The sequence below is a fragment of the Podarcis liolepis genome (genome assembly GCF_965112155.1).
Source record: "Podarcis liolepis genome assembly, chromosome: 7".
NCBI lineage: Eukaryota > Metazoa > Chordata > Lepidosauria > Squamata > Lacertidae > Podarcis > Podarcis liolepis.
The window spans coordinates 41,020,490-41,046,737 of record NC_139561.1 but is presented as its reverse complement, the minus strand read 5'-3'; the positions used below and the strand labels follow the sequence as shown (position 1 = coordinate 41,046,737).

At 39.4% G+C, this 26,248-nt stretch overlaps 1 protein-coding gene across 2 annotated transcripts in view; it reads right to left on the bottom strand.

The window, feature by feature from the left end:
* Window positions 1–873: 873 nt before the first annotated feature.
* USP10 (ubiquitin specific peptidase 10) overlaps window positions 874–26,248 on the bottom strand; it is a 32,872-nt gene continuing 7,497 nt past the window's right edge. The window contains exons 2-14 of one of the 2 annotated variants that reach the window (XM_083514055.1): window positions 19,621–19,689; window positions 18,812–18,935; window positions 16,525–17,547; window positions 14,085–14,176; window positions 13,703–13,812; window positions 12,587–12,642; window positions 11,701–11,804; window positions 10,729–10,828; window positions 9,899–10,079; window positions 6,506–6,671; window positions 4,201–4,345; window positions 3,113–3,178; window positions 874–1,971 (exon numbers count right to left, since the gene is read on the bottom strand). In XM_083514055.1, coding sequence (XP_083370181.1) covers window positions 1,784–1,971; window positions 3,113–3,178; window positions 4,201–4,345; window positions 6,506–6,671; window positions 9,899–10,079; window positions 10,729–10,828; window positions 11,701–11,804; window positions 12,587–12,642; window positions 13,703–13,812; window positions 14,085–14,176; window positions 16,525–17,547; window positions 18,812–18,935; window positions 19,621–19,689 — 2,424 coding nt within the window. In that variant the 3' untranslated portion in view covers window positions 874–1,783. The remainder of the gene's footprint in view (window positions 1,972–3,112; window positions 3,179–4,200; window positions 4,346–6,505; window positions 6,672–9,898; window positions 10,080–10,728; window positions 10,829–11,700; window positions 11,805–12,586; window positions 12,643–13,702; window positions 13,813–14,084; window positions 14,177–16,524; window positions 17,548–18,811; window positions 18,936–19,620; window positions 19,690–26,248) is intronic. The other variant, XM_083514056.1, reaches the window with a different exon arrangement.

Sequence of the window (26,248 nt, the reverse complement as noted above, 5' to 3'; positions counted from 1 at the left end):
TGGTGCTCTCCCCAGAAATCATACTGTGCTTGCTAATTATTGTAGGCCAGAATTATCCTAAGTACAAGTTGAGTAATGTGTCATATGGAAGGAAGGGGGGGCTGTATGGAACAATAGAGATGACAGGCTGGCATTGTGGGACAAACGACTCTCCCCACCGCTAAAAACTCCCAAGAACCAACAGCCACTGCAACGAAAGCAGATGCCATTTGCTCTGAAGTCAGAATAGATTCAAGTTGTCAACTGTTGATGGTCTGCGTTGGGAGAGGAGGAAATAAAAAACTTTTTTAAATGGCAGAACTTCATAAATGGCCTTCCATGTTACTGGCTTACAGAACTTTTGCCTACTGTACCCATTTGTGTGGCACATGGACAGACAAATGGTTAACTTTGGTAGTTTACAAAAGCTTTTTGTGTTGCTGCCTTACGAACATTCCAATTCAAAAGGCAATCAAGTTGAAACATCATTTGCAAGCTTGGATTGGGAAACTTTAGACAACTGGTCTGAGCCCTGCTGGATCAGACCAAAGGTTGATCTAGTCTAGCATCCTATCCAGATGTTTCACAGATGCCCCAAAGGCAACCCTCCCCAAACTACCCCCCAGGCATACAGCTTTTGAACATCCATTTAGTTTACTGGGTCTAATAGCCATTGACAGAACTACACCAAATTGATTTGTCTAATGTCCTTTTAAAGCCATTTGATTGGAGATGAAAGTGAAGCCGGTCAAGAAGTACAAAACTGGTATTTCTCAGTTTTGTCTTTGGCACCCCACCAGGAGACTTGGCTTCGCAGATTTTCCTGTTCATTTGAATGTCTCTGTTGCTTTCAGCTGAGCCCCGTGGTCAAAGAACACTCTCAAGAGCTTTAAATCAACTTTGTGACTTTTTTTTATTGATGGGCGACAACTTTATACTCCTAGATATCACTAGACTGTGTACACTTAGGAACTCAACATTATAGGAGAGCGGACAGCAAAATTAAACAAAGCAGACTGAAAAAAATATCAACTTTCATTATTTTGCCCATTTTTTGTTTTAAAATCCCATGTACACAGAAGCATAAATGCAGTTTTGAAATCTCTTAATAGCAATAAAGTTACAATCACCCATCTATATAGACTAACATTTTAACTCAAAAGTATTTTGATCTGCAATGTGTACTTAAGCAGTTTCTCATCGCACAATTATTAAAATGTGTATTTTTCCCTATCAGGAACCGGCAACTCTGTATATTATACTTTTTTTGTAGAGTATTTTCTTTTAAAGGAGGACCATTTTTTCCTTGATAGACACTGGCTCATTTTTACCATTTATCAAAAAACTAGTGGGGGAGGATTAGAGAGGATTTTTTTTTTAGTTTTTTTATTTAAGTAAAGATAAAACATTTTCACAGAAATCTACAAGTTCTGTTGCTGGTGCAGGGCTGCTTCTACTATGCAATTAGAAAGTGGGAATCAGTTGCAAATCCCCCGTTTTAATAATCTCTTAGGATTCAGCATTAGCGCAAAAAAAGAAGAAATACTTTGTGTGTGATTCGTGAGACTGAGTCTTTCAAACCCTAATGACTTCATTCAGCAAAGTCAATAAGCCAACACCAACTAGGCTGTTCACAAACCTCAAAAAGGTAGTCTTCTCTTTCACTCTATCCCATAGTTGCAAGGGGAAGGAAGAGAGAAGGAAAAGAATTCATTGAGGGGAGGAAGAGAAATAAGGGTTAGAGAGAGTTGGCATTCTAGAAAGCAGGTAATCTGGCAAACACAGCAGAAAAAACAGGGAGTTTTCAAAGCAGGTCAACTCGGCGGTAGTACAGGAGGTAGGCTGTGCGCTCAGCAGACGGCTTCACCACCTGGTACTGATTAATCACTTTGACAGCCTGGTCATCTATGCGCAACCAGCCATTGAGACCAATCTGGAAGACGTCTGTAGTGTAATGTCCACCAGTTGCACTGTTTCCGTGATGGTAGACAACTGTCAAAAAAACAAAACCAAACAACTAATAAGACAACAGGGAAGGAAGCAACATTAACAAGTTTCAATGGATGCTGGCTTGTCCAAATATTTGTCAACTTATGTGGAGGGATGGAGTTCCACAAATATCAGTTTGCTTTATTAGCCAGATGATTACACCTTGCCACACAAAGACCAGAACCCTTGGGCATGAGAAAGAGGCTTAAGGAAGAAGCAAGGAGTGCCCTCAATTGGGCTAGCACAAAATGTCAGAAATAGTGGGAGATACTGATTTTTTTTATGCTCTTCAAACCTCAACTCAAGTGTAAGAAAACTCCATATCTCTCCCTAACTTACCTGCCAGAGGGCTTGAGAAAACAGGGGTCACCTGAAATTCATTCAGTAATTTTGGAGAATATTAAAAATGGGGGAGAGATAAAACTCTGACTCTTTTAGTTTAGACTGCTTGGGAGAGATTGGTTTGTTTGCTGAATTTCTGCAATCACTAAAATTGTGCAGCAAAACAACCAACAACTAAATGCAAGCTTTTTGAAAGCAGCAGGTTACTTCCCTCCCCAGTTTCAATACTTTGCGAGCGACTATCTCTCAATCCACAGTCGCAATCACAGTCAGTACTGACTCAAGTACTAAATTCCACAAGGTTGACTGCACATTTGGCTGCCATCAACTGACAGGTCCGAGTACAGTGGTACCTCAGGTTACATACGCTTCAGGTTACAGACTCCGCTAACCCAGGAATATTACCTCGGGTTAAGAATTTTGCTTCAGGATGAGAACAGAAATCGTGCTCCAGCGGCGCTACAGCAGCGGGAGGCCCCATTAGCTAAAGCGGTGCTTCAGGTTAAGAACAGTTTCAGGTTAAGAACGGACCTCCAAAACGGATTAAGTACTTAACCTGAGGTACCACTGTAATGTGAAGCAACTCTGAATAACTTTCTTAATTTGAGTAATATGGAGTGGTTGCAGAAAATCATCTTTGTTGAACTGGCATTCTTGGATTAAGGCACACAACAGGGAACTTTTAAAAAAAAGAATTACTTTTAGCAGTGCATATGCTTGATCTGAGAGTACTGCCAATATTTTAAAACAGCAAGAGCCCTTGTGACAAAATTAATTACATTTGAGATAAATGAGCACATACCTGCAAAGAGCCGGTAGGTTCTTTGGCCTTTAAATATCTTACTTTTGACCCCCGGAGACAGCAGCTCTGAAAAAGCAAACAGAATTTCAAGTGAATCACTGTCTTTAGTATTATAGGATTACTTCCGCCTCTCTTTTACCCACATTTAACGAACCAAAGAGCATGCACCCACTGCAAGGAACAAAAGAACTACTGAAAGCTGAGCCTGTCAACAATAGCTCTTCTATTCCACTGCGACCGGCTCAGGATGTATGGCCATCCTCCCTGAGGAGATATAAGCTTCTCACTGATCTTTGCCAATATGAGGGCTTCCTTTTGTCGGATATCTGGCCAAGATTTGGGTATGACACACAAGAGTAAATGGCAAGCAATATGTTTTATAGCACATTGGTGCGAAGATCTTTATTTTTAGGTGTTTATTTTATTTTTTAAAAAGAAATGTTTATACATTAGGATGTGAGATTAAGTAACTTCAGAGATTGTTATTTCAAGGAGTTAAATCAAAGCATTCCAAACCTTGGAATGAGAGAAAAAGATAGCAAAATTGTTAAAATAGCATCAGTTTGAGAGAAACAGCAGTATTCTGGTACCATGTCCTGTCAGCACAAGGATTTCTGCTTGCCTAACAGGATGCCACCCCTCCAGCTCCATGTGCCCCACATCCTCCCCAAATCTGTCCCAGGGGGCTGGAGAAACATCCTGAACGGACTGAGGGAGCAAAACATTCAATTGCACAAGCAAGAATTCTTAAGCTGATGGAACCTTAGCACTACACTGAAGTCCACCCAAGTGCTGCAAGATTTTGGTGATTAAATTCTGAGGAAGAAATAGTCATGTGCTGATTTATGAAGACTGTGGAACTAATGTACAGCAAGCTTTTTAAGATAAAGAAATATACTGAAAATGACACTGGAGATGATATTTGGCGTTAAACTCAGCTCAATCTGGGCTGCTTAACCAGTCCTGAAGATATACACTGATTCTGAAATGCCTAAACAGGCCCGCCCCCCACCCCAAAAGCATAAACAACAGCAATCTCTTTCTGTAAAACAAACAAAAAACCCAGATGCTTTGTTCAGAAGATTTACCTTTACTTATTTCCAGGTCAACAGGATATTCAATATTTTTTATGAGCTTCTGGCACCCCCCCGTTTTCTCATAGACAAATCGTTTGAGGTGTAGGACAAGGACTGGCGGGAGTTCTTCAAGTGTCACTCTTCGACTGATCTCCACCTAGCATGGTGAAAGCAGAATTTTAGTTGGACCTCAAATCTCTAGTCACTAATTAAGCTTATTTCCTCAGAATCAGAAGTGGAAATTGCTGAAATCAGTTTAATACACACACAAACACCTCTTCCTTCCATTTTTAGGCACTGCCAGACTAACAGATGAGGGATTTCCACCCCAAAGAGGGCAGAATAATGTTTCTGGCTATTTACAACATTTAAAGTCACCTGCCTATATATATCTACTTTCATAGGCATGAGGGCTTTCACTACAGAAAGCACTTGGTGGGCAAATTTTGGTTCAAAATTTATTTTCAGTTCAGCTCTTCGACTCCAGTTCTGCACACTACTCCTATGAGCTAATGATCACATATTTAATCAGCTTTTGTTAATGACTGGTGCAAAGTGCAAAAGGAGATTTTGTTCATAAATATGTTAGAGAAAACTATTTTTTTAAAAATGCAATACGAGATGTTTGCACTCTTCCCAGACTAGACACTAAAATATAAACCAGACCAGACTAGCACCTCAAGTGAACACCCATTTCTTCTAGAAGCCATAATTGAACATTTGGGTTGTCAAGTAAAGAGGAGACTAAAACCATATATGTACCAAAACCAAGAAGTGAGTGGCTGGCCAAACAAAATTCGTGTGGCAAGCCCTGAGAAGTTTGCACTGCAAGTTTTCCTCCCATACAAGGAGGTCTCTCAGACAACCAAAGAGATGTTCTGCCACTTTCACTCCCACACATCATGTCAGACATAAAATCCAGACGGGCTGCGTTTGCCTACACATAATTTCAGGGTAACATGCTTCTCACCCTTTTTTCAGGTTGTTGCCCTCTCCTCCCAATGCCTAAGCACTGTGGTAAAGCCCACTCTTTTCTTTCTTGTAGAGAACCACTCTGTTTACAAAGATGGTGTGTGCTTCCTACATTAAGGCTAGTTAAATAACCCATCTCTGATTCTATCTACCTCTATGATGAGAGCACAGCAGTGGAAAAATACAACTAGGCACATCGTTCTATTAACCATTGAAAAAATCAGGACAAAAGCACTGCATTTTTACTCATCTGCATGGCTTGACATCACAAAAAAATGTAAAAGAAACCATTTTAATACAATAATATTTGTGATTTCAGCATCTACTGAAGACATTTTAATTCCAACAGGCCTTCCCAGAAAAGTAATCTTGGCATGGTCACTGTTAAAATTACATTGCATTGTTCCAAAATTCACAGGTTTATATTCAATTATTAATAGTCTCTTTTATTTCTGTTTTGTACATTGCTTGGGGTTCTTTGGAATGCAACATAAATTGAGAAAGTATGCAAATTAATTACATAAATGAGCTAAGCACTAGGTCATTCTAGAGCACTAAATTCCACAAGACTCTCATTAGGAACAGACTGGGGGAAAATCACTTTGGTTGCAAAAAGCGGTTCACTGAATAAGCTTTTAAAATGAAGCAGCATAGCAATATTTATGCTACACAGACATAATAAAGACCAGTCACAAACAACCCAGCTAACATATAAAAGGGAAGAAGCACAAAGTAGACTGGAGTTGTTGTCTGGTTCCTGGTTCTTTTCTGCTGCCCCATTAGTTTGTCCCGATATGGCTGTGTTCAATCAGCCACAGATGTGAGACTCTAGGCTTTATGGATGCATAACACATTTTGCACTTGTCTTATGAATGTGCTCAATGGGACAGAATGTGTCTTGACTGCACAGGGTCCCAGGTCCAGTACCTAGCATTACCAGTTGAAAGGATGTCAGGTAACAGGATTAAGGACTTCTTCCTGAAATCTTTGAGAATTGCTGTCAGTCAACACAGACAATATTAAACACCCACATAATGATTAATGGTAATGTTTGACTTCAAAAGTGTACCACTCGGTAGTGGCGCCCGCCCTGTGGAACGCCCTTCCAGCAGATGTCAAAGCGATAAACAACTACCTGACATTCAGAAGACATCTTAAGGCAGCCCTGTTCAGGGAAGTTTTTAACGTGTGATATTTTACTGTATTTTTGGTTTCTATGGAAGCCGCCCAGAGTGGCTGGGGAGGCCCAGCCAGATGAGCGGGGTATAAATAATAATAATAATCATCATCATCATAATCATCATCATCATCATCATCATCATTACCCAGCCATTAAATAACTTACCTCCTGCTTGGTTTTTGTGGTATAACCCTGAACAGACTCTCTTGCCACCAAGCTTTCCAGAGCATCTTGAACTGTGCGTATCTTATCAGACTGGATATCCAACTGTAGAGTAAAAAATGGCTGCAGAGTGGCAGACTCCTTCGAACTTTGTTGGTAAACCACAGATCTAAAGAAACGAGTTAGAAGTTGCACTTGTGAAAACTGTTCAAAAATTAATTCTGGAATGACTGATGGCGAGACTGCCAACACATACCTTCACATATATCTCCCTGAAACCCATATAAAAATGTCTCATGGCCAAACTCAGTAGGCAGGCTTAAAATGAGGCTCTTGTGTTACAAAGTCCTGCCAGATTTTGACAGATATAAAGACATATGGTTAAAGTAATGACCAGATTCAGTATCCAGAAATTGAATACGTCAGGTTTTATGCAGAAATGAAATACAGTTTAAAGATGCATCCCCTGCAAGGGATGGGGAGGAAAGAATAGTACTTCTTTCAGTTACTGACCCATCCTCCTAGCTTAAGCACAATCCTTTCCTTTCTCCTCCTCTTCTTTAAAAGCATTATTAGGATTGAATGGGAAATAGCCACATACAGGACTTCCTTTCTCATGTCCAATTATTTTTCAAATTTACAGCCCACTGAAAGATACCAACACATCCAGATTCTTAAAACAATTGTATTCAACTTGCTTAAGCTTATTCATGAATACTGAATGTGAAAAGCTAAATAAAATTGTTACTTTGGTTCACACATAACCCCAGGTTCTCTTTAATACTGGCACCCACTCACCTCTTTATACAGTAGCATCTTTATTTTAAGGAAAGAATAAGGTCTTTCTTGGACGATGTGAAGCCCTCATAATGGCAAGGTTGATGTTTGTAAGAGACAACTTGCCCCACCCATTACATGAGAGCCACGTTTGGGATACCTTTCTCATCAAGAACTAACATGCTGTTTATTCAGAGGCTTCTTCAAGTCAGAATGAGACCACACTTAATCCAGATAATATTTCAGGTTAGCATTTTGCAGCGGTATTTTTCCACAACACACAAAAACACCAATAAAACTGCAATGTTTGGTGAAGAGTCCAGGAGCATGGCACACTCTCATTCTTTCTTTACACTGCTGCCCACCAGGAATAAAGACTGGCCTCAAAATTTTATTTGTTTAACTGAGGGTATATCCAGCTACAAATTTATACCAGCTATAGATATTCAACGATTATAGTTTCCCTTTATCCTGGGAATTTAAATCAGAAGTCTGGAATAATGGCCAATAGCTACTCAGAATTCTTCTGACCTGTGCAAAGATCTACATGGCTTGATTACAGAAAACAAACAAACCATTCACCTTAATATACTGGCTAAAATAATTTGGGAAATAACTTTATTAACTAAGCTAGCTTATCAAGTAAGAGCAATGAAGAATCACCATCACAATACCGTCTTAGAAAGATGAAGTAGTTTCATTAATTTCTTAAACAAAAAGAAAATTAACTACATACAACCTTATAACTCTTTCCCATCAATATATATTTTCACTATATCCACCCTGAAACTATCAAGACTGACCAACACATCAACGTCCACCACAGCAACCAAGTTTTTCTAGCTTATACATTATGGACTAACAGAAGAATGCAAAATCTCTATCAATCTCTCTCTCTGGCTGTCTTATCTCTATTAGTGCATCCACAACTTCTAAATGTTTTCTTTCAGTTCTTTTAAAAACAAAACATAAGCATGTTCTAGCAATACCAGCAATTATGCAATGATGAAAATTATCTTGACTTTCTGAAATTGCTACCATGCAGGTTTTTTTCTGAAAATAAAAAAATGCACCTGAATTTGTGGAGTTGCCTCTGAAACATGTTCAGAAACTACAGCTATTGCAGAGAGCTGCAGCCACATTTATTGGAGCATATTACATCCATGCTATTATGTGCTGAGTTTTTAATTTTCAAGCCCAATTCAAAGTAATTCTGCCTGGTCATTGAATTCACTGGGGTGGGGGGCTGCGCTCCACGTCCTACCAGAAACAGGTGTTTAGTGAACACCAAAATTCAACAAAGCGATCCTGACTATAGGAGTCATTGACAGGTATTTTCTCCATGAGCTTGTGTAATCCTCCTCTAAAGCCATTAAACTAGTGGCCATCGCCACATCTTGTGCCAATGAATTCTGGAACCTGGATGAAGTACTTCATTCTAACCACTCTAAATCTACTGCCAATTAATTACTTTCTTGAGACCAAACGTAATTTATAAACCTCTCTCGTGTCCCCTGCCACAATTTTTAGTTCTTTTTTCTATACTAAAAATCCACCACAGCACAGCACTTTTCAACTACTGCTCTTAAGGGCAAAGTCCACACAAAGGCACATACATGAGTGAAGCATGATAATTATAAGTACATTTTGGCATGAAAAGTTCAGATATATGCAGATTTGGATTTTAATGCATTCTTATTATTTCCTTGCAAGAAACAAGGTACTCATGAAGGCAATGAAGAGCCAAAAACACGATGGGGGAGGAAGTACTAATCTACATTTTTGTGTGGGATGGAAAATACAACTATTTCTAGAGCTTATGTTTGGTAGACTACTATTAGACCATTCCTATCTCCGCTGCTGGCCTCACAAGAGAAAGCTTTCCAACATCCTAACGTGGGATCTTGTTTCTGCGGTGACCTACTTTGTATAGTGAGTAGGACAGGCGTGGCAGAAAGCAGACTACACATGTGGGATTAGAGATTTGTGGTTCTCCCATTCAGCAAAAAGAAGAAAACAGGAATCCCTCAGTTTCATCTTGCTTCCTTTGGATGTCAACAGAGGACGATGTGCTCGCCATTAATAATTGTTACCAGATTAAACATACAAAGAAGCCGTCTCAGAAATATGTAGGGCTGGCTCTTCCGAGTTCCTGTCACCAAGGAATGGAAATGAAGGTACGTTCTTTGGGGCAGCACCAGCTTATAGGAATCTCTCTATATCAACTTTTGGGGTGTACCTTAATGCACAACACATTTTATATTTATGAACACTAAGCTTCTACAGTGGAACCTCTATTGTGACCAAAATCCGTTCTGGAGGTCCGTCTGGTGGTCGAAAAGGGGCGCTGGGAGAGGCGCCATTGTGGACAGGCGGAGACGGCATGCTTCTGCGCATGTGCGAACGGTGATGGCCGCTTCTGCACATGCGCAAACAGCAGCAAACCTGCCGGTTACTTCCGGGTTTGCCGCGGTCGTGACTTGGAATGACCGTAAGAAGAGGTGGTGGTAAGTAGAGGTTCGACTGTACTTATGGTGGCATACACTGATTTTGTCTATTTCCCCTCACCCATAAACATGATCCTGACATTCTATTAACACTAATTACAATTTATTGTACCTTATGTGACCACCAAATATATCTGTAATTGGTGTCTGGACAAAATCTGCTTGCCGAGTGACAGAGGATTTGTTGCGTGGTCCAACCTGCTCCCATTCATCCTCACTTCCTTCGCCTTGCTCCTCCTGTTCTTCCTCTTCATTTACAGGCTGGGTCTCCGGACCATTGGAAACGGCAAGTTCTGGAGGGAGAAGGAAATGTATGTTTTCTGTTCCTGGATATATATATATTATTATATGGTAAGTGATACTCAAGAGTAGATAATTTCTGTCTAGAAGGAAACACTGCTTTATGCAAACTTTATCATTAAAAGCAAGTATCATTCCTCTACCTGTTCAGGCAACTATTGCAGTTGTATGAGTAGTTCTACCTCCGTTCTTTCAAAACATAAAACTATAGCACAGTGCAGGCGTAAGACTTAAGAATGTTTAGGGCACACCATAGTTTGTTTCTTTAACCCAGAAGTCTCAGAGAGAAACTACCGTCTAACTCAAAGATTGGGGGAGAGGAAGGGAAAGTAGGGAGACATCAGTGAGAACCACTTGGCAACTTTGGACACAGTGGCTGGAGAAGTGAGAAAACTGTTTTAGCTTTGGTTTGCAATGCAGATGTAATGGTTAATTACAGTTAATGTAAACCACGGTTTGCAAACCTACTTCAAACTATTGATTCACAAAATGGCTTAAGGTCAAATCATTAACTATGTTTACATACTTCATGGCATAGTTGAAGAAAACAAACCATAAATAAGCATTATGTCTGCACACAGTCCATATACAAATATGCTATATATAAATATACATATTAATTAGCATTTAAGAAAAACTTACTTTCATTGTGAGGAGATAGCAACTTCTTCAGAATCAGCATTTCCTCATGTAGGCCATTTAGAATAAATCCCAGATACTCTTCAGCATCTTCTTGTCTGCCCTGAAGAAAAAGGTGTTTTAGTATAGCCACTCATTCTCCAACACTTTCCTATTCAGGTTCTTGGGAGTGATCCAAAGGCACAAGTACATTACTCAGTGCACTGAAGTTAAATTAAGTTTACAAAGCAGTATTACTCCCCACTGTACTCCAAACTGTTTTTTAAAACTCGGGAGAGTTTAAAGTTTGAGAATTTGGTGCAAGAACTTATGCATAGAAAAAAGTACTCTGACATGGTTTTTCATCAGTCCAAGGAACTTCCTTTCAATAGCTCTCACTTCAAATGACAAGATGTCTGAATGCAACTGATTTTGATAAAAAGTACCACTCATCAATGAAGCATTTATTCTGGCACATTTGGAAGCTGAATGAAGGAAACATTGGGTTTGCTAATCCTAGCTTTGGATAAAACCTTAACTACAAATTTTGTGTTATATCCTTGGGTCTCCTTTGTACTCTTGATTCCAGAGTTATGGAAACATCCATACAATATGTCTGCATTTGAATGTAAACACAGCATATAAATACTAGAACTGCATGTGAAGACTAATTCTTTAGGCCTCAAGGTTTGAAGAGGAAGCTGGTACCACGCCTTCAGTATTCTTACCACAAGTTATCATTATCTCACATTTTATATTGACACCCAACACATATAACTCATTTTTTTAAACAAGCCTACTATTCTTTTAACTCTGGCTCCCTTAGCATGTCTGGCACTATTTGGGTGTTCCAGATGCAACCAAGGATAAGCCACCACTGCTGAAGAATGAAATTAAACCTATTAGGGCCGTAATAAAATGGACCTGCAAACACTATTTTTCTACAGCTGCTTACATAATACAGGGTAAGAAACAGCTCAAAAGATCTAATCTCACCTTTTCCGACAGACTTGACTTGATAACTGTCAGCAATCTATAAATGTATGTAGGTTCAAAGGCAGCTCCAGGCCTGATGTCTCTTGCAATTTTGTCACCTAAAGCTGCCAAAACAAAAAGGGGAAAGACAGAGCAATTTGACAAAGATCAACAACTTAACTGTTACAAAAGGCCAGAATTTCAAGTACAAGGTGGGACAGATTCAATGCTACATTTTCAACAAATAATGAAGTAATCACTGCCCCTGTTCTTTTAGCAACACTATGCTGTGGAGGTTTGTCTGTGGCTTAACCACAATCACACAACACTGAAAAGCAGGCAAGGCAACTACTAAAGTTCTCATAGGTGGCTACTTACACCATCAAATTACCGAGAACTGAATTTAGGTAAAAAACCTACAGGTCAGTGATGCAAAGATTAAGAGAGCTATACAAAAGAAACTGAGGCACTGGATCTGCATGGAGAGAATGACAGCAATTGACTTCATGCAACCATGAAATACAATTTATTTGTGCTGATACATCAAACCTAAGGATTGTGTCTGAATACAGCCAGTTTCCCAACACCTCCAAAACTGATGCAAGAGGTTTGTTGCCACCTTAAAAACAAACCAATCTTAAGAGTACAGAAGGAACACTCTCTTCCTGAAACAAGATCATATTTTATGTAAGGTCCTAAGAGCTGAAAAAAAGATGCTGCAAAAATGTTGTATGCCTTTTAAACAGAAAGGTTCTTTTTACCTGACATCACACAAGCCTCTTGGTGAAAGCCAATTTGTACTGCAGAAATGTAAGAACCTCAGCTGTATCATACAAAGACAGCACTGAACTCCTCCACTCTACCAATATGTCACCAGACAGTTAGCAGGTGATTATTTTCTACCCACCTTGTTTTGCCTTAGGCGGGACTGGCATATTTGTAAACTCATTCATTAGGCGGACACTGAAGTAGAACAAAAGGAAATCGGTGTTAGCTACAGAGACAACAAATGTTACTAGATACAACTAGCCACAAACATCTGATCAAGTCTAATACTGGAAAGGCTCACATAAGATAAAATTATTAACTTGTTTGTTTCAAGATAAAAATGGGTAATTTACCTCTATTCATCTCATTTGAGTGTCAACATACATTTATTTTACCGGTCCTCTTCCTCAGCTGATGCACTAAAAGCAACTATTTCAATATTTTTATCTCTAGCGCGGAGATGGACAAGTTTTTGTTCCATGTGGTAGGTGAACTAAGCATACACACTACTTGGAGTGGCGTTTCTCAACCTGGCACCATCCAGATGTTTTCCACAACTCCCATCTGGTGGTAGTTATAATCCAAAACGTCTGGAGGGAGAGCCACGATTGGGAAAGTTGACTCACGTTAGCTGAAGGAGATGGAGCCCCAATTCACAATGGCAATGTTGAAATGTTTCTGAATGCAATCCACTGGCTAGGTTCGGACAATCTTTCCCACAGTTTATGAAGCTGGGAATGCACACAGGGGGCCACATGCTCCATCCTTGGCCCTTGCTTCCCTTTATGTGCTGGCTTCAGTTTAAACCAAAGCTCCCTGTTATACCTAACTGGAGAAATCTGGCTTAACTAGAATAGCGAACCAGGATCTGATTTATGAAATCAGGAAAGGTAGTCCAAACTCAGCCATTAAATGGGAGATTCTCCAAAGCTCAGGGCTTTGGTTTAGAAATGGGTGTGTATTTTAACTTTGATAAATTGAAATATTCCCAAATCACAGAATGGGGAGGAGAGGGAGTTGTAACTATGGCAGCATAATTTGAAAATCAAACAATATGGCAATTAGAGATTAATTTAGGTTTGCTCCAAATATTATCCTTGTACTGCTCTGTGAAGGGACAATTAAGCTACCAAATACCTAGTATCACTGAATGTTTCCAACCTTTAATTAGTATTTTTTTAAAAAAAGAAGATAAGAATGTCTACTGACTTACAATTCTAATTCAAACATTGTGATCGTCTTGCAATTTACTTACAAACTATCTATCATTGGTGTTGAAGTACACGGCCGTTGTGATTTCGAATACATTGGAATGGACTTCATTAGGTGATACATAGGAGGGCAAGCAACCAAAGCTTGCAGTGTCTATAGAACTGCATTAAGGAGTCAGTTAATAAAGACAGCATTTAACACACCCACGTCTTTGTGCAAAAAGAGAGAACAAAAATGAACTTAAAATACTTTATGGCACAAGGAAGCCATTCAGCAGTCATAATGATACTGCTAATTTGAAATATACCCCATTCCCATTTTGAACCTTTAAATTTAAAGTCTGATAACAGGATCTATTTTGTTTTCAGTATGAGAAACACAAGCAGTTAATTAACTCAGGTAATATTTTTCCAGTGCAAGGATACAGCGTTGATATAACACCAGTTTCCTTTATTGATCAGCCCTCGTGGTTGCAAAGATACTGGTTTATGTATTAGTTTTACATTTTCCAGTAATTCTGTTAAATGAAGAACACATCCAAAAATGTCAGCAAATCCACTTCCAACTGAACAAATATACTGCCTATTACACATGTAGTGGAGGAAAATCAAAACAGTATTTTAGCATCCCCTTGTGGCCAATGAAATGAATTTACAAACATTGTTTTCTTGTTGCAAGACTTTTGGTTATGTCTTATCATGCTTACCAGTATTTATCCTCCCATAGATTTGCAGGCAAGGTGAGGCAAAGTACAGGTATAAAACTTCACCTGGAACCACTCCAACATGCATGTACCATCAGTTGTCCACTAATGACTTGTGTCACCTGTACAACAGTTCTGATTTCCCCGCTTAAGAGTTACTCTTACAGTTCCAATGCTTGCTTAGTTATACTCTGTATAAAGCTTCTTGCAACATCCATTTTTGAATTCTAATCTCATACACAATCAAGGGATGTGCAAAAACATCTCATTTGCTGTTACAGCAACAAGCATTAAGTGCATTACAAGAGAAGACCAGGGTGTAAAATGAAGCAGTAGACAGTATTACTCTAAGCCTGTTCTGAAGTGCTTGACCTCATCTGCATTAGGAACTTAAGCAGGGCTGGGCTTACATGGCAGCATAAAGTTCTAAGAGCTAGATCCTGATTGACATGCAACCAACCCTGTTTATGTAATCAACACTAGCAACAGGAACTCTTAATAAAATGCTCTGCTACAGAAACAAGTTATTTCTTGCAAGATACTTTTTCTTTGCAGATACAAACACCAATGACTAAATAGAATGGAGCCACCCCAACAAGCTTATAATTTTTTTAATGCCACATATTACACTTTTATTGCCATTATATATAGATATGTCTTGTTCCCACCACCACCAAAGGTTCTAATAACCCAGGTAGAATAATGCTACTGATGAGGTTACTACTATTTAATGAAAAGTCAAATAAACACTAGTGATTGTTTTTTTTAAAAAGTCAAACCAAATAAACACTGGTGATCTTTTAAAAATGAACATATTGCCAACTTGTATGAAGTAAATCATTATAAGCACACCATCCAACAATGGTGCATGCATTTACACTTTTGAATGTTTCTATTGAAATTTAGGTCAAAGAGATTAATAAACCTAGACTTGAAATCAAATGTGACAAGAACTACCACTCTGGGGGATTAGACATGCAGAAAATGGCTTGCTAGTAAAGAAAAAAATATATATTTAGAAATAAAGGAATATAAAGAAATTATATCAAGACCAAGAAGTTATACAAGCCTTTCTGTAGTTAAGAGTATTATTTTTCTGTATTATATATAAAAAAGTTCTGTCTGCAGCACAAGTTAACTCTTCATGCAATCTAGTTGCCTATGGGGATGCAACTCTGATTTCAGGCAACTCCCCATTTGTGTGCCATTCCACGGCACTGCGCGTAGCCCCACAGCCCCACTCCACCCCCTTCTGGGGTTGAAAACGGCACACATGTCAGTGGTCGCTTGTGCCTTGAATGCATGCAGATGATAAAGTTATATGTTTCTGAAGAATCAGCAACTTTCAGCACCATTCTGTGCCCCGTTATCATGTTACAGGGTATTTGTCAGTTTTAAAGAATACTTTCACATTGTGTACAATGAGCAGAATGTCAAGCTACGTGTGCTTGCATATTCTGGCTATGTATCAGATATTACAAAGTATGTGGTGCTCACAGCACAGATCACAGCCTAAGTCCTAGTGGCCACCGTTAAGACTGCTTATACATTCAGAGTCAGTGTTAGTCTGGTGGCTCAAAGGCTGCCATGGGCCAGTAAAATGTGAGTTTTTATTTGTGGTGAGACAGATAAATGTATGAGTGAAGGAGAGTAGTTGTATTCAATATTCCCTAGCAATAAATGAGCAGTGTTCAGTCCTCCCAAAAGAGGTCCTGGGCTGAAGGAGTTATTAAAAAGAACAAAGACCCCCTAACATAGCAAGCTCTCAGTCCTGAGCTGGCAAAACTTTCCAAACTGAGTCACACACATAGGCTCTCACAGCAGCAGCGAAAGGTTAGCTCTAGAAGAGAGAACAAAATTGCTCCAGCCTAAACAAACACATCCTTTTGTGTGTGTGCACATCAAAGCAAGAGTTCACTTTTACTTGTACACTGAAAAGGAAGTAAGCATCAATCCACAGTTGTGTGTTTAACCAGATACTACATTAACAAAAAGCTAGAAGCCATTACACTAAACAAGAAGTGTCACTCTAACACAGAGTTAATCATTTTCTTACTATTGTGCTACTAAAGCATTAGGACATTTAGGTTCACTCAAACTTTCCACTCCTTCAAATCTTCCTACACTCTTTGTAGCTCAAGCTTGAAGCACATTAATGATACCTGCAATCCTTATGGCTACAGGATCCTCAGAAACTGGAACAGGCCCCTCTTTGACTTCAACCTGTTTCTCAGGGACCACAGGAGATGTGGCAGGAGGGGTATACTTAGTCTCAACATAAGCCATAGGCATGGAAACAGAAGGTTTGGAATTGTGAAAGAGGCTTGCCCATGATTTTGCAGGCTGATTAACAGAAACGGCTCCTGAAACAGGGGTGGTTGCCTCAGTAGTAGGCAAAGCATCCTCAGGCTTAGTTTGGTCTGAGTCGGTGCTTTCCACAGGATGCAAGTCTACCCCATTGGCAGCTGTGCCCTCACTAGAGGATTCAAGTGTTTGTCCATTTGTAACACCAAGGTTTTCAGTAGTATCAGTACCAGCATATGGCTGTACAACAGCTGTCCTTAATGGGCTGTCCCTCCCAGTTTCAGAGGGGACACAAGACTGTTCCAAATTAGTAACACTGCATATTTCAGGCTGCCCTGCAGTCCTTGTAGCATCTAGAGCACTAGAAACCGAATCATCAGACACAGCTTCGCTAGTGAAGTCCACAGAATTTTCAGGGCTGTTACAAGTCCTTGGAGTGACCGATGGCGCATCGCCTGTAAGGTCTACATCCTCTGTGCTTATGCTATTAAGTCCTGATGAACTTGTATGCCCGTTTACCAAAGCCTCGGCAGGAACAATGCCATCACTAACATCTTCCAAGTAACTGTAATATCCAGGGGGTCTTTTTTTCTTCTTTTTGCGTTCCCTTTGCCCAAGGCTCCCAGGTAAACTATCATTTTCAGCATTAGAACTGCTATCCAAAGCGAGAGAAGAATCAGTGAACTGGCAGTCTATGGAGTTATAGTTGGCTTCGTTGAGTATATCACTGGGCGTCTTCTGGGAAGGTGCACAACCAAGAATGAATTCTGGTGCCTGAGGATTCAGAGTACTTGAAATACTGTAGTCATTGTTATTCAGCACAGATGAATCTGCCTCAATAACCTCATTAACACCAAATTCAATTCTCTGATACTCTTCCCCTAGGAGAGAAAAATAAACTTCTATTAAAGTGGTGCTTTTTTTCTTGGGAAGTGGGGGCAGATACAAGATAGGTTTGCAATCACTTGTCTTCACCTCAAGTTATTCCTTTTCATCACAAATGTTAAAAACATTCCTAATCAAATATAAATTGTGCAGACTGAAAATATGAAAATAGCTTAATTATTTTTCCAATACTATGTCAGCATAGATTGGAATGTCAAAAGATTTTCAACAATAGGATGTTCAAGGCTCTATAGGATGTTCACATGGCTGGCACTAAGAGTAGCATTTTGTGACTTTGACCAAGAAAAATAAAAACACATTCTATAAAACTATCATAGTCCCATCTCTAAGACAAGGAATTTCAAAGGTCACTGCAACTAAGCAACATAAACATCTGATACCAGCATCCAAAAAATGGCAACTTTTTTCTGAAATGAAGGGTGAAAATATTTTCAATAACTACTCTAAAGGTGGCTAACATACATAATACAGTAAAAACAATCAGTAATCAAAGCAGCAGCAGTTTCTTTAAAAGAAGCTGAAGGCCAATGTTAAAAACTGCAGAAACCCTAGGAAAATATAATACTTTCATTTGGCCCCTAAACGATGTCAAATTTGGGAAACAATGGGTACCAAGTTGAAGTACCATCCCCAAACAAACCCCCTTAGCAGGTGGTGACACCTAGGCCACTAATGATTATCTTAATAACTGGGCTGGTCTATATGGGACTAAAACATTTAGGGATTTAAGGCTGCCCTCTCATTTACACTCTTCTGGGAGTAACCCCTATTGAACCCAGTAGCACTTGCTTCCAAGTAAACATACATAAGACTAGCCTGTAAAGATTAAAACCAGTACGAAGTCTGAATTGTGGCCAGGAAGAAACTTCATCTAATGAAACTTTCAGTACAGGCAATATACATTCATGTCTCAACAGATCAGTGATCAGTCATGCTTACTTTTCCAGCCCTGTCCAAGTCATTCTCTTTCTTAAAGAAAAACAGATTTCAATATTGAGAAGTGCTGAAGTTTTAACATTTACAAGTCCCTAATAATCAACAACTAACAGCACTGATCCAACAAGGCCTCAAAACCACTGGATTCTTTTAAAAGAACTTTCCCAAAGCCATCAGTTGGGAGTGAGGGTTTACTGTTAGCTAAAGAAACCATAAAATATGGATTGCTATAAGTTTAACTGGGTTAGTACATTTAAGTAGCAAACTAACCCAAACCCCCAAAGCTGAACAGAAGAAACGAACCTGCAACACATTGGACTTCAAAAGGATTGGGGAAACAGTTGTGAAGAAGGAATGGCTTCTTACCATCATGGAGCTCTCCTGTGGACTTAAGGCCACATGAAATGGTTTCATTGTAGGGTGGAAGCTGTACAGAAAATAAAACAAACATTGGTGGTGGGGAAAGAAGATTTCACTAAAGATAACTTATGTCTTCACTGAATGGAACAATCTGAACCCACCACCAACCACCCTTCCTCTCTTAATGATGATTGACATTTAAGTTGGCATGTTGTTGTTTAGTCATTTAGTGTGCCCTTTAATTAACAGTTGCTTCTTTACAATTTGACATACACAGCAGTCTTTTACCAGGCTGACTGATAAAATAAACACATTGGATTTATGGGGTGGGCTGATATACTATTGACAACTGTAACAACATTCAAAATTTGAAGTGAAGCAAAACCGTGTGGCAGTATTATAGGGTACTCACTGATCTATACTAAACTTTCTTCTATGCTTTCAACATACAATAGATTTCAACATTTCACACATACAGTGGTACCTCTGGTTGAGAACAGGATCCGTTCCAGAGCCCCGTTCCCAACCAGAAAGGAACGCAACCCGCATCTGCGTAGGTCGTGATTCGCCGCTTCTGCGCATGTGGATGGCGTCATTTTGGGCGTCTGCGCATGCGTGAGTTGCGAAACCCAGAAGTAACCCTTTCTGGTACTTCCGGGTTGCCGCAGGACGCAACATGAAAAAACGTATCATGAAGCAAACATAACAAGAGGTATGACTGTACAGGTAAATAAATTTAAAATAGTTCTTACCTCAACAGAGCAACGAGGAGTCACAAAGAACTGATTAAATTCATCGGGGCTGAATTCCCCAAAGATGTACTAAAAAGTAAAACATATTGTATTTAATTAGATTAACTGAAGTTGATCATGGCAACACAACTTGGCTGTTGTGCATATGTTCGCTGGAAATTTCAATGGCCTTTGTCAAAAAGAATCCTGAGAAATCTCTTCATTGGAAATTTGTGTGACCTCTAATTTATACAAGAAGTTGACAATTATCCAACCACAACTTCTAGAACTGCAAGTAGCTGGTTAACTGAAGGCCCCAGCATTTAAATTTTGAAAGATTAAACCAATTATGCTTATGCTTTTGCTTAAACATCCATGTCTTGTGTACAGCTATTGTAAAGGTTACATATGTAATTAGTTAGAAACGCAAGATATATAAGCTAGGCACCAAATGGCTCCTTAAATGAAGGTTGCAGTTGCCAAAACAGAATGTCTAGTTGCCATTTTGGGGCAAGACGGCTCTAAAGTCTTATTTTTCAAATGATGGACTGACTGTGATTGATTCTCAGTTAAACATGTGGATAGTTCAGATGACAACCTTGAGCTAGGTTAAGACCTTTGAGAACTAAAAAAAGAAAAGTCACTTGATCCATGGACAGACCATATAGATACTGGCTTATTTCCCACCTCTTTTTCTCAATGGTGACTGCTCCTGCACAGAACAAGCATTTTGGTTCCTGAAATTCATTCTGATTTTGTAGATAAAATATAACTGACAGAATTATACAGGATGGGGTATTATCATGTGAAAAACAGTCCAAATCCAATGAACCCTAGGCATGCACCTCCAGATGGTAGAGATGTCAGGTGCCATCCTGGCGTTCAAGCATCTTCACTTTTTCAATCAGTGGAGAAAAACTGCAGTCTGGGGGTTCCATTCAAGCAATTTTACAAATGGGGCTTCTAACAAGCAGATGGAGATATGCCACTAATGGTGTGAACATATATGAAGGGTCCTGGAAACACCAATGTATACTGTAGTAGGAGCTTTGGGCAGTATCCTGCGAAGTAGTTTAGTTACTACAAAGGACTTTTAGCTGAACAACGTAACGTATTATCATGCTTCCCCCCAAAAAAATCTATGTTGGGGATTCCCGCAACTCTCTGGAGCAGATGGCGGGGCATGGAGGGGAAAGGGACATTTCGTTGTGCAAACAAAAATCTTTCTGCTACTGGAAATACGTCAAGGGATACTGCTCTTATGATTTTAAAAGCTCAAAAACTAAATGTGACAATTTTAATGGCAATGATGCTGCAGCCTCTAATACCAATTCTGCTTCGGCTACAGCCCTGAAGTGAAAACTGCTTTTGGAACTTGGTTAAAGTTTTGTTAATCTGTTAAGGACCATCTAAGCAGCTGCTTGATATCAACTATGTAACACCTCAAAGTAAGCCACAACTGAAGTATACTGGAATCCTTTCTCATATTTCAGTGGATTTCTCAACACTAATCAAGGAGTAACACTCATTTCAATGAAACAATTCAACAGACACAATTTCACACCAAAGTAAAAATAGCTGCTTGCACAAAAACATACTGAATGATAACTTGTTAGAAACATTTTAGATGAAGTCATGCAAAGAATGAAATGCAGTCATGCAGCTTAAAATGCTGTTACACAAATAAAACTTGTTCCCACCACATTCTTCTCTCAGAGGCTTAAATCAATATGTGAAGTGCCTGATATACTACAGCCACCAAGAAAGTGTGTCAAATGAAGCATTATCATCTCAGGTCTGTGACAAGTGTATCCATGAACTTCTCAAAAAGAGATTCAAAATAGAGATGCAATGCCAACTCAACATCCCCTCATCAGAGGAGACCCAGGAGGCCTTGTTCTTACACCAGGCCCCAGGTCAGTCTGCACCCAGTGGCAAAAAGCCAGGACCCTGAGATGAAGCTGAGACTGAACAGTCTGAAGCCCAAGGGAAAGACAGTGCCTTAAATGCCAGGTAGAAGCCTAGTCCATCTGGAAAAGTGTCTGATTGCAGGCAAGGACTCCTCAGGAGTAAAAGCTCCTTAAGCATAAGATTTTCCTCTCAAGGAAACCTCTGGAGAGAAGGGACTAGATACATTCTATGTAGCAGTTCTGTGCCCTGTGTCAAACCAGAACTTGAAGTGCTCTGACCTTGCCTCTCATCTAAACCTTGTTGTGAACTCTGCTAGTCTAGACCCTGAACTTGGACTAGCCCTGGATATTGCTTTGGTTGTTGCCTCCTTGGTGCTGCTGCCAGCAAATCACTTGTTTATTCAGGACCAAAGAACTGTGACCACACCACAAACTAAAATACACTCATTCCAGTGAGTTAATTTTTTGCTGGATGCCCCAACCGTCAGCTGTGTCTACTGTCTCAGTGTGACAATCAAATCAGGATGATTTGAGGGTGGAAAAAAAGGCAGGGAGTAGTCTACTTGTCCAATGAAACTTTACTCCATACCCAGATAGCATCTGCATTCCAAAACCTGCAAATCCTGCTAGGGAACTCTCAAAGTTGATGAGGAGGGTTTGTGGCAGCCACTACCAGAACAACAAGTCAAAAACACATTTTACCTATTTGACATTTATTGAGGGTTGAGAGATTAGTGGTTTCTGGGGCATAATAAAGGCTTTCTACCAAATAATTATCAGCTAAAAAAAGTGTCAAGCCAAATTGGCAAATTTAAAACAGCAGTGTGATGTAACAAAATGCTACAGTGTGAAGAGAAATCCCAGTGGGTTGTGTCCAAGACATTCCTGCACTTATTTTCAAAAACACACTCCTACATGTGGTACTGTATGACAAACTATCTAATTATGGCATCTGAAGAACTCTCAATACTACTGGCCATGTTAACTTTTCCAATACAACACTCAACTCTTGTTCTATCTTGATCAAACACAGGCCACCTTCAACTTAATCAGATACTGAGTGACCTAATAAGCTTCTTATCGTCTCACCAGTGAACTAACAGTTCCTGATGTGCATTTGCAAGGGCCTTTCTGACTTCACCTTGGCAAAAATGCCCCCACAATTTAATATGTGCAATGTACAAAATAGACAGTAACCCTATGACACACTGAGGAGTCACTTCAGAAAAATGTTTCTATATATTAGTCCCACCTTTCCCAAAGAGAGAACTGCAGTCACAAATAAGCCTTCTCTGGAAGCTTCCACAGAGCCAAAGCAATGTGCACATTTACTACTAGACACTGTACACTAAAGTTCACTACCACTACACAGTACACACTTTTCACAAGCTGCTTCTTTTGAAGAACGTGAATAATGCACAGGAAAAGCAGGAATTTCTAGTCTCAATTATAAACATGTTTTAGAATTGCTAGAAGCTCTCCTGCCATGAAGCACCATTGTTCCACACAAAGTTCCTTAATCCTGAGCGGTATGTTAAATGGTTATATATAAAGCATTTCAACTGAACAGGAAAAAAACTGCAGCTCTAGCAATGCAGTTCTTTCAAACTCAATATCTACTTTGCTGAAGCAGCATTAAACTGACAAATGGCTATAATCCAGTGGCTCAAGGCCAGCAAGTTCTACTACAAACAGACCTGTACAAAGCAGACAACAGCATGTAGAATGTTTATGGCCGTAAACTGAAACTGAACTGTGTAGGTTGCCTATATTATTAGGTTCATGTGGAAGATTTCTTGCAATATGGCAATTTGCAGAAAGCACATTCTGTACATGCAAAAATGTTAGATGGGAATTCTAAAATATGGCTGACACAAAGATTCAGAGAAGAATTAGAATCAACTTAAGTTAGCAGGTACAGAGACATGAAGGCCCGGGAAGGTCCCTCCCCCCATCTTTCTTCTAAAGCAGGGACATCCAACTCCCAAGAGACTGCAATCTACTCCTGGGGGGGGGGGGACGACGACTGGCAGTAATCTAACCATTTTGGGGAGGGGGACCTGAAGTTGTTGAGCATTTTTAACGGGGGCAAGCATAAGTTGTTGAGCTTTTTGGGAGGGGGGAAGCCAAAGTAGACCTATTTTTTCCTTGTCGCTAAGCCTCAAAGGACTGAAAGTACAGAACATAATTTTGTTGCCATCCAATTCATGCTGCTGCAAATACGTTGGGCCCAAAACTCAAAGGAGAAATGCAAGTGACTTTGGAGACCATTTTGGGTGTGATGCATGCATATGTAACAGCAGCCAGTCAGTATCTAAAAAAATGAAGGAGGAGGCGGAGGAGACGACAACAGAAGGTGAATGAGACACAGCTGTGGGAAGCCTGAGGAAGTACCACCCTTGGTGTCTGCCCATAAAAAGCATGTCCTGCTACAGGACAGTAAAAATGCTAGAAGAGGAGAGGACAGAGGGTGAAGGAAGAGTTGTGAGTGAAGGGGGCCCCTCTACCCATCCTTTGGACCCCCTGGGAAACTCAATAAACCTGCTGTACCAGGAACTGGGTGCAGAGAGTGCAGCTGAATGGGACACAGCTGTGTGCAGCTTGAAGAGGTGCCATCCACCTTGAGCCAGCCCATAAAAAGCAAGTCCAAAAAGAAAGATTAGGGTCCGCTGTTTCCAAGATCTTTTCTCATTGTGAAACTTTTGTGGGTGAGCTGAGTTTGTTTGACCCTGGGCGAATCAATGTATCATTTTTATATGTACCTGTGTAATTTTGCAATATTTTGTTAAAGTTCTCTGTTGTTGTTTCAGTTTCCAGTACACTGCTTAAGAGATATTTTACAAATATATTAAGCAGTATAGAAATTGAAATAATAATAATACATTTTAAAAATCCTGTGATGGTATCACTACTTCCACATTTGAATGGATTACAAAAAAAGCAGCACACTTAGGACCTGATGCCGGAAAGGTACTTTCAAATATTGCAAAGTACAAAACTTCTTCAGGTATTTGGCCAAGAAATGTAGTCTGGGATCCTGCCAAACATATCCCTCTTGCAACATGGTGGCAAAGCCTTTGCACAACAAAGCCTCCAGCTCTTGCTTCTTACCTACTTCAGATTCCTCCATATTCTGAAGCACGTGAAAGAAACTGGTATATGTTTGGAAATACTGTATACCAAATTAAGAAATAAACTGACATGGGAAAGGGTAGACATGTGCTTCCATCTGGGTAAACTTTCAATTTTTAGAAGTCCATGATAAATATGAAGAAAAAGCAACTGAATACATTTCATTTTAATGAGTTTTGTTTCCCCTACCCTTTTTCTTGACTCTTTTTATAAACAAATTAGTGCTTTATGTCTGCTTGACACTGTGTAGGACTGGAGGAGACATAATAATTTTAAGAATAAATAGTTTGTTTAATTATTATGTTGATGGCTCATCTTTATTGGGGGTTTTCCTGCTCTTCATAAACTTGCAAAACCGTAAGAGAAGATAGACTTCTTACAGTTCAGCAGCTTGTCTGAATAAACTATTTTTAATATACCAGATAAATGCTAAACCAAGTTATATATAAGGCATTTCATGTTCTTAAAGTAACAAAGTGACTTTTGATAAGTAAAGAAAGCTTCTAAGATTTTTATTTTTGAGTTTATGAGTTTTACAATTACACTTCTTTCCCATTTTTTTACACAATAGTTCTGTTTGATTTCCCACCCAGCATTCAATGACAGTTTTTTTTTTCCCCATCTTGCTTTGCTTCATATACATTAATTCATTCACCCAATTTTCCACACTCTCATATCTTTCATATTAACAACTCTTGGTCACAAAGTACCCCCTACCTGGAATTTATATTTGAGGTTCAACTTTTGTAAATATTCCCCTAGGTAAAGAAAGCTTTCAAAATTATTTTTCTTCCATTAAAAAAAATCCCTTTCTCCCCAAATCCCTCCAGTGGGGATTCAAAATTCCCAGAAATTTTACATCTGTAATGCTGAAGAGCACTAAAATTATGCTACCCAATTGATTTGCACAGAACAAAACAGGCAGAAATTATTTCTCTTCTCTTATGTCATTCCAGTAATTTCACAACAGCTTTCAAGGCTACCACAATTTGTACAATACTGACCATCTAAATATAATTCCAAGTAGAAAGCATGTTTTAAATAACAGCAACAAAAGATTGGATATGCAATGTATTTTGCATATAATGAAACATGTGATATCACAGTACAGAAGTTTTCTTGGTGTAAAGAAAGATCTTTGAAACCTTGGACAGCTATGTTACTATAATAAACCTAGAGCAATGGCATGTTTGCCTTTCAAACTAAAACACCACCTTCAGTGTTAAATGAAGGTGATGAGACAGAGATATTCAAACTCTGTTCTAGAATCAAGGCAGCAGAATCTGAGGGCTGGTCTGTATATGCAACAGAATATGGTGGTATAATGGGCTGCACCACTAAAGGCTGCAAATACAGAATCACATTACTGAAATCTTCCTTAACATTTAATTCCCAGAAAACAGGAAACCACCACAGCAAGCAAAGAGGTTTGAATCTTCCCGCTAAAGTTCCAGTTTTCCATCTGCAGGATGCTCATAGGGGAGTATTCCAAAACTGCATCTCCCCATATACTCTAAAGTGATCAAGTCCAGCCTGTTATTTCATTCTGCTGCAAGCCCACTACTCCAATAAAGTTAGCAATAGTATTTCAACGTCAAGTGATTTAG